The 12,242-nt window shown below is 51.5% G+C and overlaps 1 protein-coding gene across 2 annotated transcripts in view; it reads left to right on the forward strand.

The window, feature by feature from the left end:
- LOC120313393 (long-chain-fatty-acid--CoA ligase ACSBG2-like) overlaps positions 1-12,242 on the forward strand; it is a 57,861-nt gene that overhangs the window by 35,653 nt on the left and 9,966 nt on the right. For both annotated transcript variants that reach the window (XM_039355293.1, XM_039355294.1), the window contains 6 exons: positions 158-246; positions 2,737-2,857; positions 4,151-4,231; positions 5,622-5,771; positions 9,424-9,600; positions 11,428-11,609. In XM_039355293.1, coding sequence (XP_039211227.1) covers positions 158-246; positions 2,737-2,857; positions 4,151-4,231; positions 5,622-5,771; positions 9,424-9,600; positions 11,428-11,609 — 800 coding nt within the window. The remainder of the gene's footprint in view (positions 1-157; positions 247-2,736; positions 2,858-4,150; positions 4,232-5,621; positions 5,772-9,423; positions 9,601-11,427; positions 11,610-12,242) is intronic.

A 12,242-nucleotide genomic window follows, 5' to 3' on the forward strand; every position in this document is an offset into this window, starting at 1 on the left:
GCCTGCGAGGGAGGGAGGGAGGGCGGCTGCAGCGTGGCACCAAGGGTGGCCACCTTTGAGGCTGGGGGGGGGCACAGCGGGTGCTCTGAGGAGGGGCGGCGGCGAGGGGGAGCCTCCGGGGAGGGGTCCAGCTGACATCTCTGCCCTCCTCCCACAGCTGGGCCTGGCGCGCTTCAACAGCGTTTGCATTCTGGGCTTCAACTCGCTGGAGTGGTTCCTGGCCGACATCGGCGCCATCTTTGCTGGGTAAGGGGCAGGACCCCCCCCCTCGCCCCCCTCCCCTCTGGGAAAAGGAAGGAAGAGGGGGGGGGTGATCCCCACCTGGGGAGGTTTCCCTGACTTGCCCAAAGCCAAGGGTTCGAACCCAGCCCCGTCTTCCCTCCCTCCCTTGCTGCTCTTCACTTTTAGGTTTTGGGTCAGTGCGAAGGGGAGGGGTCTCAGCCCCAATCCCTTCGAAGGGGAGCCCCCTCCCCTCCCGCCACCGCCGCCTCAGTGTCCCCTTTCCTGGGAGTTTGAGCGGGTTCAGCTTACTTTCAGGGGTGCAGTCTGTCGGTTGCTATTTGGCAAGTCACTGCTTTTCAACCGGCTTCTTGGTTGGCTACCGAGTTTTGGGCGTAGCGGCCCTTTGGTTTCAGTTTAGCAGCTCCAATAAAGGAGAATATTTGGAGCTGGTGGCTGACGTGAGGCGTCCCTGGTGCTGTCTGAGCTTTGGTGGTTTCCTTGCAGACGTTTCACGACCCAACTAGGTAGCCTCATCAAGGCAAACCCCTTCCTTTTCGAGCCCTGATGATGTGACCTAGTTGGGTCATGAAATGTTCCAAGAAAACTCCCAAGCTCAGAGAGCACCAAGGACCCCACGGTTGTCCTCCTCCTCCTTCTCCTCCTTCTCCTCTCTGCCCTAGCCCTGATGATGTGACCTAGTAGGGTCATGTGACGTCTGCCAGAGGACCACCCAGCTCAAGGACCCCCTCAACTGAGCAGCTCTTTTGGAGGATCTGCCTGCAGTCATTGTGGTCACACAAATGGAATACGTTTTTCACTTTACTAACTAAAAACAGGCTCGCTCCTGCTTTCTTCCTGGCCGAAACTCTCTTGTAAAGTCTGTGTGGAAGGAGGGGCTCAGTCTGTGTTCACACGACCTCCTTCTACACCGGGAGCCCAGAATTGACTCGGGCTGTCGTCTTTTTTTCTCAGGGCTGCAGGAGGTCTGAATGCAGGCCAAGGGTGGGCTTTGAGGGTCTCTCGGAGCGAGGAGCAGGGGTCGTCGTCTGCTTTCTGCCCCATTCTCCAATTAACCCACAGTCTTCAAAGCGACCGAGCTGCCTTTTCACACAAATTTGCGAATCAGAAAAGCTGCTCGCAGACTCCTGAGTTTTTCTGCCAGCCTTTCTTGGAAGGCCCATGGTGCTTTTTCAAGAGGCAAGTGGACTTCCTTGTTTTTGCTTTTTTTTTGAAGACGTTTCGCTTCTCATCCAAGAAGCTTCTTCAGCTCTGACCGGATGGTGGAGAATGGGAGGATTTATACTCCTTGCAGACTGCTGGTTGTTTGCCTTCTTTCAGAGAGTCGTTGAGGCCACTTGGAGGTTTCTCGGTGTCCTCAGGGTCACCTGAGGGGTGCAAAGGGATGTGGTGCCTCCTTGGAACTGCTGAAAGGACTGTGTTGTTCCAAGAAGTCTCCACACCCTTTTGCACCACTTGGGTGACCCCGAGGACCCAGATAAACCTCCAAGTGGCCTCAACGACTCTCTAAAACAGCGGTTCTCCACCTGTGGGTCGGGACCCCATTTGGGGTCGAACGACCATTTCACGGGGGTCGCCAAACAACGCAGTCCGCCATTTCCCCCCCCCTTTTCCTCAGCTGTGCTGCTCCCTTTTATTCTATTGGCTTTTGAAAGCCAATAGAATAGACTCTCTTGAATAGAGTCTAATTCGATTGGCTTTCAAAAGCCAATAGGGATTGTCCAGGCTGCCTCTGCCCTGCTGAGCCCGCCAAAAGTCCCATTCTGCAAACGGGGCTGCGCCAGTTGAGTAGTCCTCGACTTACGACCGGTTGAGTAGTCCTCGACTTACGACCGGTTGGGGGTTGTGGCATTAAAAAGGTTGAGAACAACTGCTCTAAAAGGAGGCAAATGACCAGCCGTCTGCAAGGAGTATAAATCCTTCCCTTCCCCGCCATCCGGTCAGAACTGAAGAAGCTTCCGGGATGAGAAGCGGAACGTCTTTCAAAGAAAGACGAGAAGCTCCAGTTGCCTCTTTGAAAAAGCACCTTTGGATGACGGAGAATCTCCGTAGCCTTTCATGGACGGTGTCCCTTATTCTGCCCTATGGGGCTGCCTTAGGGGTGGGGTCTTCGTTTCTGGATGTGGCTTTTGATCAGGAAGTGGCTTGCAGTTTTGGGACTCACAAACTGCTTCCTGTGTTGGAAGACCCCCTTCCGGAGGGAGGGAGGGAAGGCGTCCTGGGGGTAAAAGAGCAGGGCCTGGCTTGTGGGGTTAGTGGGAAGCTGCCCCAAGTGGGCGGGGGGGGGGCTTTCATTGGCATTGCATAAGGATGCAGAGGTCTTCAGCCCGCTGCTCTTTGTGCGCGACCACGAGTCATCATTTTCCTCGTCCCACAAGCTGCTCGGTGGAACGAGCAAAGCCTTCAAGGGGTGCCTGGGAAGCCGTGCGACAACCCCCGCTCCCCAAATGCAGCAAGCCCATGTCCCCCTTTGTCCCTTCCCCGCCCGCTTTGCAGGGGTTTTGCTGTCGGCATCTACACCACCAACTCCCCCGAGGCCTGTCACTACGTCGCCGAGAACTGCGGGGCCAACATCATTGTGGTGGAGAACGACAAGCAGCTGCAGAAAATCCTGGAGGTGAGAAGCCAGATTCCAGGGCTTTTAAAGGGGCGTGGGAGGTCTTCTAGTCCACCCTTTTCCGGCCCAGGAAAAGGACTTCCCAGGGATGGCGCAGCGATACCTCTGGGACTTTGGATGGTCCACCAAACCTTTTGAGACTGGAAATTGATTGTCCAAGCAACCTTAAGACGGGTGGACCTCAACTCCCAGAATTCCCCAGCCAGCCATGCTGGCTGGGGAATTCTGGGAATTGAGGTCCACCCATCTTCCAGGCGGTAAGATAAACGTGGATTTAGAGAGATGCTTAAGAGCAAACAGAGCATGTGCTGGCTGGGGAATTCTGGGAGTTGAAGTCCACTCATCTACCTGCTGCCAAGGACGAGAAACACTGCATTAAGTCTGTGTCTTTTGCATGGCTGTGTGTGGACCCACTAAAATTGGTGCGGGCCTGGCGCACTCTCAAATTGTCGTAACTTTGAACCGTCACTGAATGAACTGTTCTTAGTCATTTGTCTGAAATGGGATAGGGTTTCCTGCCTGAGCAGGGGGTTGATGACCTCCAAGGTCCTTTCCAACTTTAGTAGTAGTAGTAGTAGTAGTAGTAGTAGTAGTAGGGGATTGGACTAGATGACCTCCAAGGTCCCTTCCAACTTTATTATTAGTAGTAGTAGTCGTCGTCGTAATAATAGTAATATTCGTATTATTATTAGTATTATTATTAATTGAAGATTACTTGTATAAAAGACATCCAAAGCAAAATAAGAGCACAACTCTAGGGATATATATGTATATGTAGGTCTTTGATTATTCGAGTTTTCTCTAGAAGCACGAAGCCGAAAACACCAGCCAGAAGATGACGAATGGGACTTTGTCGAAACGTCGCCAAGACACTTCCAATTTTATGCGGGAGAAAACCCGAATAACCAAAGACCTACATACAAACACCCGTGAAAACCTCAGAAAACACACACACACACACACACACACACACACACACATAGTCTTCGTTTAGCGACCATTGGCCGTTGCAAAGTAACCTTGCAGCCAATCCTGGCATTTGTGACCTTCGCGCATCTGGGAAGCTGAAATCGGATCGTCCAGTGTGAGGATCGGTCTCACTTAGTGGCCAGCAAAGGATTTTGTAGGGGTCTGTCCGGGGCCGCCGCTGAGATCCAGTGCCCCAATGGCTTGGCTTCTGACTTGGAGGGGGGGGGGGGCTGAACTTCAGAGTCAGTGACTTTGGGGCGTTGTTGGGGGTCCTGGTGAAGACATTTGGGCTGAGGCTTCTCTTGTTTCCTCCCCCCCCCCCAGGTGGAGAAAAAGCTCCCCCTGCTGAAAGCCATCATCTACTACAACGAGGACATCAAAGAAAAAAGGCCGAACCTCTACAGTGTGAGTACCTCCCCTTCCTGGAGCGGGGGGCTGGACTAGAAGACCTCCACGGTCCCTTCCGGCTCTATCCTGTTCCTATTCCTTTCTGTTTGTCCTCGACTTATGACCGGAATTTCCATAGCTACACAAGGCAGCGGTTGAGCGAGCCCCACGTGTGTGATTTTATGAAGGTTTTTTTCTTCTTCTTCTCATGGTTGTTAAGCAAAGCACTTAAGCCGTTGTTAAGTGAATCACTCAGTCATTAAGCGGATCTGGCTTCCCTCCCCCCCCTTGACTTTGCTTGCTAAGAAAGCCGGCAGTGGCAATCATTGGACCCTGAGACCCTGCAGCTCTTGTAAATACAGGTTAGTCCTCGACTTACAACGGTTCAAAGTTACAACGGCACTAAGAAAAGTGACCTAGGACCATTTTTTGCACTTACGACCGTCGCAGCCTCCCCACGGTCGTGGGATCAGAATTCAGATGCCTGGCAACTGACTCGTATTTACGACGAGTTGCAGTGTCCCGTGATCCTCTTTTATGACGTTATTGGATTCGTTTAACAGCCGTGTTACTCACTTAACGACCACAGCAATTCACTTAATGACAGTGGCATGAAAAGTTGTAAAATGGGGCAAAATTCACGTAACATTTCATTTTGTCATTGTTCAGTGGGGCACTAAGAGAGTTTTGGCCCCTTTTACGACCTCTCTTGCCACGATGGTTAAGTGAACCGCTGTAGTCATTAAGTGAGTCACACGATTCAGAAGGTTGCAAAAGCGGGTCGCGTGATCCTGGGACGCTGCAACCGTCCTAAGTACAAGCCAGTTGCCAAGCGTTTGAACCCGGATCACGTGACCATGGGGGATGCTGCAAAGGGTGCAACCGTGGAAAGGAAGTCGCATTTTTCAGTGCCGCTGTAACTTTGAACGGCCGCTCAACAAAAAATTGCAAGTCGAGGACCTGCCCGTAGATGACTACGGGCATGCCGCCACCATCGTTACATTTGAGGACCTTTTTTCCAGGGCTGTTGTAACTTGGGCGGCCGAACAAACGGTTGTAAAGCGAGGACCGCTGTCGTCCTTGTCCTGCCCTGCTTCCTTCAGATTCTCTCTGGGAGGAAATACTTCCTCGCTAAATCGGGAGATCCCAGGGATCGACCCGGGATCCTGCAGGGAAGCGTCGCGCTCTGAGTGGACCCATTGGGCAGAGGGCTGGCCTTGCCAGTGGGTAGCGTCCCGCAGGGCCGTAAATGCCTTGGATTGCATAAAGGGAGGGAGGGGGGAAGGTCAGCTGTTTCCCTGAAAGGGGAGGGGGCTGAAAGCCTGCACCGCACACCTTGCGATGCACGAACGTGGCCGTGGCCCCCTCTTCTCACCCGGGGCTGTGGGGTTTTTTCCCTGCCGGTCAGTGGGACGAATTCATGGCCCTGGGCAGCTCCGTGCCGGACGAGCAGCTGGACAAGATCCTGGCCAGCCTGAAGCCCAGCCAGTGCTGCACCATCATCTACACGTCGGGGACCACGGGGAACCCCAAAGGAGTCATGCTCAGCCACGACAACGTGAGTGCCTGCTTGCCTGGGCCCCCTCGGGGGGGTGTGTGTGTCTGTCTGTGTGTCTATGACAGGGGTAGGCCACCTTGGCTCTTTTATGACTCGTGGACTTCAATTCCCAGAATTCCTGGGCCAGCCGTGCTGAGGGAAAAGGGAGAGTTTCCAAGCTGAGCCATGCTGGCTCAGGAATTCTGGGAGTTGAAGTCCCCGAGTCATGAGGGGGGCCAAAGTTCCCCCATGCTGGCTGAGGAATTCTGGGAGTTGAAGTCCACGAGTCATAAAGCGGCCTTGGCCTAGGCCAGAGGTAGGCAACCTTGGCTCTTTTATGACTGGTGGACTTCAACTCCCAGAATTCCTGAGCCAGCCATGCTGAGGGGAAAGGGAGAGGTTTCCCAGCTGAGCCAGGCTGGCTCAGGAATTCTGGGAGTTGAAGTCCATGAGTCATAAAGGGGCCAAAGTTCCCCCATGCTGGCTCAGGAATTCTGGGAGTTGAAGTCCACAAGTCATGAGGGGGCCAAAGTTCCCCCATGCTGGCTGAGGAATTCTGGGAGTTGAAGTCCCTGAGTCATGAGGGGGCCATAGTTTCCCCCATGCTGGCTCAGGAATTCTGGGAGTTGAAGTCCACGAGCCATGAAGAGGCCAAAGTTTCCCTCATGCTGGCTCAGGAATTCTGGGAGTTGAAGTCCACGAGTCATAAAGCGGCCTTGGCCTAGGCCAGAGGTAGGCAACCTTGGCTCCTTTTATGACTGGTGGACTTCAACTCCCAGAATTCCTGAGCCAGCCATGCTGAGGGGAAAGGGAGAGGTTTCCCAGCTGAGCCAGGCTGGTCAGGAATTCTGGGAGTTGAAGTCCACGAGTCATAAAGGGGCCAAAGTTCCCCCATGCTGGCTCAGGAATTCTGGGAGTTGAAGTCCACAAGTCATGAGGGGGCCAAAGTTCCCCCATGCTGGCTGAGGAATTCTGGGAGTTGAAGTCCCTGAGTCATGAGGGGGCCATAGTTTCCCCCATGCTGGCTCAGGAATTCTGGGAGTTGAAGTCCACGAGCCATGAAGAGGCCAAAGTTTCCCTCATGCTGGCTCAGGAATTCTGGGAGTTGAAGTCCACAAGTCATGAAGAGGCCTAGGCCAGGGGTAGGCCACCTTGGCTCTTTTATGACTCGTGGACTTCAGCTCCCAGAATTCCTGAGCCAACCATGCTGAGGGGAAAGGGAGAGATTTCCAAGCTGAGCCATGCCGGCTCAGGAATTCTGGGAGTTGAAGTCCACAAGTCATAAAAGAGCCACGGTGGCCTACCCCGGACTAGGACAACTCGCAGTAGGATAAGAGCAGCACTAATATCAAATAAATGGTGGAATAGTAGAACCACTAAAGAAAGGATACAAAGGAAGGGTCAGAATAAAATGAGTGTGAGTGCCAAAAATTAAAATCTATATTTTTTTAGAATCTATTTTAAAGAATTAAACGGAAATGTTCAATTTTCCCCGTGGTGAGTTTGTCGCATTCCTCCCGAGGCCCCTCCGGCCTCGTCCGTTGCATAAGGCTGTGCTAAGTGGTCAGCCGTAAGTCGAGGACTTCCCCGTATCTCTCGTTTTTTCCCCTGAGGTCTTGAGATGCAGAGCTTTGCAGGAGCAAACGAGACCTTGCCAGGTTTCCTGTTTTTTGCTGTATTGGTGCATTTTAATATTTAAATTAGCGTCTACGGAGAATCTCCGTCGTCTGGGTGTTTTTCCAAAGAGGAACTGGGCTTCGTTTTCCCTTGAAGAGGTTTCGCTTCTTCGCTTCTGAAGGACTGAAGAAGCTTCTGGGATGAGAAGCGAAACATCTTCAAGGAAAACTGAGAGGGATCTCGGAGTCCTAGTAGACAATCACCTAAATAGGAGCCAGCCGTGTGCTGCAGCTGCCAAAAAAGCCAACACAGTGCTGGGCTGCATTAACAGAGGGATAGAATCAAGATCAGGTGAAGGGTTAATACCACTCTACAACGCCTTGGGAAGGCCACACTTGGAATACAGCATCCAGTTTTGGTCACCACGATGTAAAAAAGATGCTGAGACTCTAGAAAGAGTGCAGAGAAGAGCAACAAAGATGCTTAGGGGGCTGGAGGCTAAAACATATAAGGGACGGTTGCTGGAATTGAGGATGTCTAGTTTAACGAAGAGAAGGACAAGGGGGGACATGATAGCAGTCTTCCAATATCTCAGGGGTTGCCCCAAAGAAGAGGGAGTCAAGCTGTTCTCCAAAGCACCTGAGGGCAGGACAAGAAGCAACGGATGGAAACGCATCAAGGAAAGAAGCAACCTGGAACTAAGGAGAAACTTCCTGACAGGAAGAACAATTAGCCAGTGGAACTCCTTGCCTCCAGAAGCGGTGGATGCTCCAACACTGGAAGTTTTTAAGAAGAGACTGGACAGCCATTTGTCCGAAATGGTATAGGGTTTCCTGTCTGAGCAGGGGGTTGGACTAGATAACCTCCAAAGTCCCTTCCAACTTTATTATTATTATTTTTATTTCATTATTATTACTACTAATAATAATCATCATCCTCAGCAGTCAGCCAGAAGTTCAGACTGGATTTGGCATATTGTCTACCTATCGAGATTATTATTATTATTATTTATTATAAACAAGAAAGTCCAGTTGCCCTTTGGAAAAGCACCTTTGGGCCCTTTAAATGGGGCCTGGCGGAACTTGAAATATTCACCCTGAAATAAACCTTGACCATGTAAAGCTTTTCCTGTCCCTTCTCTGGCTGACGTGGTTTGAATGGCGTTCCCGGGTTTTTGCCTGAAGGGAGCAAGGATTCCTCTCCCTTTGAGCTTCGTCGTTCAGTTTTTCAGATCCTTGTGGACACTCAGGCACTAAAGATGCCTTTTCAGGAGGCAACTGGACTTCCTTGTTTTACCTTTGAAGACGTTTCGCTTCTCGTCGAAGAAGCTTCTTCAGCTCTGACCGGATGATGGGGAAGGGAAGGATTTCTACTCCTTGCAGACAGCTGGTCATTTGCCTTCCTTTAGAGAGTCGTTGAGGCCACTTGGAGGTTTATCTGGGTCCTCAGGGTCCCCTGAGGGGTGCAAATGGGGGTGGAGCCTTCTTGGAACAACACCGTCCCTTCAGCAGTTGCAAGGAGGTTCCACACCCATTTGCACTTCTCAGCTGATCCTGAGGACACAGATAAACCTCCCAGTGGCCTCAACGACCCTCAGAAAGAATGCAAATGACCAGCTGTCTGCAAGGAGTATAGATCTTTCCCTTCCCCACCATCCGGTCAGAGCAGAAGAAGGGAAATGTCTTCAAAGAAAAGGCTCCACACCCATTTGCACCCCTCAGCTGATCCTGAGGACACAGATAAACCTCCAAGTGGCCTCAACGGCCCTCTAAAAGAATGCAAATGACCAGCTGTCTGCAAGGAGTACAAATCCTTCCCTTCCCCACCTTCCGGTCAGAGCTGAAGAAGCTTCTGGGATGAGAAGCGAAACGTCTTCAAAGGAAAAACAAGGAAGTCCAGTTGCCTCCTTTGGGACAACCATAGACCTGGGTGTCTGAGAATCTCCACGGAGACTCAGGCCCCAAACCTTTGTGCGTTTGTGTTTCCTTGCGGGGCCCTAATAGCCAAAGGTGGCCTGAGGTCCCTCCGTGGCAGCCATGCTGTCTTTGTCTTGCAGATCACGTGGACGGCCAGGGCGGCCGGAGAGTACGTGCACCTGAAGACGGCCTTGGAGAGCCAGGAGAGCGTGGTCAGCTACCTGCCGCTGAGCCACATCGCCGCGCAGATGATTGACATCTGGCTGCCCATCGCCTTCGGCGTGGAGACGTACTTTGCTCAGCCTGACGCTCTGAAGGTGAGTTGGCAGGTCCTGCTTTTCCCTTGGGGAGGTTGAGGCGGGTTTTGCGGGGTTATCCTTTTATATCGCCCCCCCACCCCACCCCCACAATGACAGAGCTGGAGGGGGTCTCGAAGGTCTTCTAGCCAGTGACCCTGCAAGTTAGGCTGGACAGTGGTTGTCAGAGTTGAAAGAGGAGTAACCTATCGCCTTAATTTGAGCTCAGCTTCTAGTGACCTGTGGTGGGATTTCCTAGTGGTGCGCCATCCTGGTGTTTGGGGATCAGCTGAGGTTGGTTAGGTGCTGCCCCCTAGTGGGGAAAGCAAAAGTTCCCTTAAGTACAGCTCGATTCCTTGTTATAGGCCAGGGGTAGGCAAGCTTGGCTCTTTTAGGACTCGTGGACTTCAACTCCCAGAATTCCTGAGCCAGCAGCTGGCTCAGGAATTCTGGGAGTTGAAGTCCACGAGTCCTAAAAGAGCCAAGCTTGCCTACCCCTGTTATAGGCCGATCTTGTTTTACATCTGCTCTGTTGAGCGATGGCTTGAAGTTACAACAGTGCTGGAAAAGTAACGTTATGACAGGTCTTTGCACGCATAACTCCTGCAGCATCCCACAGTCGCCCAGTCGCCATTTGTGACCTTCCCACCCGGCTTCTGACATGCAGAGTCAATGGAGAAGCCGGGAGTAAAATCGCAACCCCTGGTCACGCCAAGGTCTCCGGCTTAATGGGAAGTGACATCAGTCTGTCACAGTCAGACCGTGTTTCATTTTAACAACTGGGTCACTTAACAACAGAGTGACTAGTCCCTGTTGTAATCATTAACCGAGCATGCCTGTCTAAGTTTTGGCAGTGATGCAGAACTGTTTCTTCCAGGGTATGTTTTCACTTCCCAGTTGATACTTTGGCTGTGGGATTTCTTGGTGGTCTCTCATCCATACGTTAGCCACGTTGCTTTCTGCTTAGCATTTTTCTGATATGCTGAGGTCAGCCAGGTGTTGCTGCCACAAACCCTTAATTTAGAAGCAAAGACCCCGTGAGGAAGATGGTTGACTAAGAGAGGAAAGATGGATGGATGGGGATAGATAGATAGATAGATAGATAGATAGATGATAGAGATAGACAGACAGACAGACGGATATAACAACAACAACAACAACGACGATGATGATAATAATAATAGTAATAAAAAGTTGGAAGAGACCCCTGGAGGTCTTCTAGTCCAATCCCTTGCTCAGGCAGGAAACCCTATACCATTTCAGACAAATGGTTGTTCAGTCTCTTCTTATGTATCTATATGTAGATATATATATAGAGAGAGACAGATAGATGGACAAACAGAAAAACAGATAGAGAGATGGATAGATAGATAGATAGATAGATAGACAGACAGACAGACAGGTGTACATATAGATGGATAGAGAGACACACACATAGATGGACAAACAGATAATCAGATGACTAGATAGACAGATGGATAGATAGATGATAGATATATAGATATAGATAGATGTAGGCATGAGCTTAAATGGACTCCAGAAGATGGTAGAAGACAGGAAGGCCTGGAGGAACGTTGTCCACGGGGTCACGATGGGTCGGACATGACTTCGCAACTAACAACAACAATAAAAGAGAGAGATAGACAGGCAGGCAGATAGACAGACGGACAGAGAGACGTATAGATGAAAGCAACGCCCCAAAGGGGAAGGGGGGGCAGAACCTCAATATTCCCGGGGGCTTGGAGTGGGGTTTTCTCCCATGCCTCCTCCCCCCCCCCCTTCTTGAATCAGCTTCCCTGCCGGCTCTCCGGTTATCCCCCAACCATCTCCTTTGTCTTGGCCTGGCAGGGCAGCCTGGTGGAGACCCTCCGGGAAGTGAGACCCACGGCGTTCATGGGCGTCCCCCGCGTGTGGGAGAAGATGCAGGAGCAGATGAAGTCCGTGGGGGCCAAGTCCTCCATGCTGAAGAAGAAGATTGCCGTCTGGGCCAAAGCCGTGGGGCTGGAGACCAACCTGAAGCGCATGAACGGGTACGAGGCTGGGAGGGGGAGTCCTCCGCCGCCTGGGTGCCGCTAGTGGCTGAGATGCACCCCCGTCTGGGGGATGGAAAATCCCCCTCCCACCGAGACACGAGGCCACAGTAGTGGCTTTCGGTGGGTGCAAAAGTGGGTTCGGGGGGGATCTTAAGCTTGGGACCTTTGCTGCTCCCTCAACTTAAGGGTCAGGAGGGAGGGAGGAGCAGCCTGGGCAGCATCTGCAAGGCACGACCCTTTCAGGACCATCCCCAGCTCTGCAGGGCCCCCTCCCCATTTCTGAGCTCACCAGGCCAGCTGCTTTCCTGGATACAGTGGCTGCCCCCAGCTGGGTAGATGACCTGTTCAACACAGGTGCACCCCCTTGTGGACAAAGCAGGGAATTTAATAATAATAGTAATAATAATAATATAACAACAATAATAATAGTAATATAACAATAACAACAATATAATAATAATAATAATAATAATAATAATAATAATAATAATAATATAACAATAACGACTATGATGATGATGATGATAATGTACCACAGGTGGTACCCGTACCATTGATTGAAAAGCCCTGGACTAGATGACCTCCAAGGTCCCTTCCAACATTATCCCCCTCCTCCTCCTCATTATTATT

This window comes from Crotalus tigris, unplaced genomic scaffold (assembly GCF_016545835.1).
Source record: "Crotalus tigris isolate CLP2741 ecotype Arizona unplaced genomic scaffold, ASM1654583v1 scf7180000018656.1905471916:244674, whole genome shotgun sequence".
NCBI lineage: Eukaryota > Metazoa > Chordata > Lepidosauria > Squamata > Viperidae > Crotalus > Crotalus tigris.